Consider the following 2233-nt stretch of genomic DNA (forward strand, 5'->3'; position numbering starts at 1 on the left):
ATTTGAAAGATGAGTCAAAATTCAATAAGCAAAGAATTAAAGTGAGAATATTTCTATTTATCAATTTTGTTCAGGCACCATCAATATCATTACCTCTCCACTATATCATGATGTCCCTCAATATTTTAATAAAATATGTTTTCTGAAACTTTGAGCTGTTAACAAAATGTCTTCTTTTTATCACAGTACATTACTCATCACTTGAAATATTCATTACAAATGTGTTTAGGCACCTAATAATGGTTAGGCAGCAGGATGAACAGATGTCATCATTTCTTTGCTTCTCTATAGGTAACATCCCCACATCAAATACCTAATGCTTCTCATCTAAAGAAGAAAGAACATGAGCCAGACCAACCATACCTGGGTGGCAGAATTTCTCCTTTTGGGTCTCTCTGATGATCCTCAGACTCAGGTACTGCTTTTTGTATTGTTCCTGGGGATCTATCTGGTGACTGTGTTTGGGAGTTTACTCCTCATCTACCTGGTTCTGAGAGACTCCCAGCTCCATACACCCATGTACTTTTTTCTATGTAATTTATCTGTGGCAGACCTCTGCTTCTCTACTAACATTGTTCCCCAAGCTATGGTCCACATGCTGACCAGGAGGAAGGTCATTTCCTTCGTGGGCTGTGCTGCTCAACTTTTTCTTTTACTCATTTTTGGAGCTACCCAGTGTGCCTTGCTAGCTGTGATGTCCTATGACCGGTACTTGGCAATCTGTGATCCCATGCACTATTCTCTCATCATGACAAGGAGGATGTGTGGCTCCTTAGCTTTGGGATGTTGGATCAGTGGTATCATAATATCTTTGGTGGACACTACTTTCACACTACGGCTCCCCTTCCAAGGGGACAATAGGGTTGCCCATTTCTTTTGTGAGGCCCCTGCCCTCTTGACGGTGGCATCTGCAGATACTCATAATTCACAAATGGTCATTTTCCTCATGGGAGTGGTAATTCTTCTTGCACCTGTGTCCCTTATTCTGGCATCTTACTGCTCTATTATAGTAGCTGTGGTCAAGATGAAGACAACCTCTGGGAGACTCAAGGCATTCTCTACCTGCGGCTCCCACCTCCTTGTGGTGATCCTTTTTTATGGAACAGCAATAATTTCCTACATGACCCCCAAATCCTCCAAAGAGCAGGTCAAATTGATTTCTGTGTTCTATGCAGTGATAAACCCTATGCTTAATCCTCTCATCTATAGCCTGAGGAACAAGGATGTAAAGAGGGCATTCAGGAATGCAACCAATAGGGTGAAAACCTGCACACCCTAAACCTAATAATGTAATTGCATTTGGCCACAGCTCTTATCTTCAACATTTATTGTGTGACCCCCTAGAAGAAAATGATAATTCCTCTTCTGGTGGTAAAGAAAGAAAGAATAAATATAATATCCTTTTATGCATAATCATTTCCTTAAAAAGCCCAAGGAAGGGAGAGAACTTTGAAATAATGAAAGTTCTCCAGAAACTTAAGTTGGCATTTCTTTAATATGGAGAATTCAACATGAATATATCATTCACATAGAGCTTTCATGATTTATAGAAATTCTGCCCTGGACTTTGGAGAACAGGTTCACATCTGCCATAAGGACTTACTGGATCAAGGAAAAATAGACTTTTGGGAACCTAGTTGAGAGATGAATAAAAAGTTAACCTCACATTTTAGTTGTATGTATGAACTTGACATTTTGTTATCATTATGAACCACATTAAGGAAACTTTCTCTACCAATGAACAAACAATTCCAAGTTAGATAACAGTTGCCCTGGAACATTGGTACCTTCAGGGACTTGTCAAGAGATCAACAACCTTTCAATGACAGAATTGTAATTTAAATACAATGCTTCGCTACATTAAAGCTGCCTCATTTACTAGATGTCCCTCACTCTCCAATATAATCTTAAACTAGCTTTAATAGAAATACTGTTAAACTTGTTTAATGTTATTCTAACATTGTATTGCATTGTGACAATTCACAATCAGACTGCATTTTAGGTCTGTATAAATGTACCATTTTTTAAAGGGCAACTTGAAAGGGACACATGTCTAGATAGTCAGTGACAAGTTTAATGAGATGACTTAAAAGCAATCTATAGGAAAACTGATTTTTAAAATGACAGAATTTGAATGTATACAAAGCATTTTGAATCAGTTCAATATTCTGAAAGCTATAAACATACCATTAGTAGCAAAAATGATTAGAAATCATATGGCTATGGAGATAAA

The 2233-nt window shown here is 37.8% G+C and overlaps 1 protein-coding gene across 1 annotated transcript; it reads left to right on the top strand.

The window, feature by feature from the left end:
- The first annotated feature begins 343 nt into the window (after window positions 1-343).
- On the top strand, window positions 344-1279 carry LOC141552923 (olfactory receptor 2D2-like). The gene has a single exon (XM_074284835.1). The coding sequence runs from the start codon at window positions 344-346 to the stop codon at window positions 1277-1279; it is 936 nt and encodes a 311-aa protein (XP_074140936.1).
- Window positions 1280-2233: the final 954 nt, after the last annotated feature.

The sequence above is a fragment of the Sminthopsis crassicaudata genome, chromosome 2 (assembly GCF_048593235.1).
Source record: "Sminthopsis crassicaudata isolate SCR6 chromosome 2, ASM4859323v1, whole genome shotgun sequence".
NCBI lineage: Eukaryota > Metazoa > Chordata > Mammalia > Dasyuromorphia > Dasyuridae > Sminthopsis > Sminthopsis crassicaudata.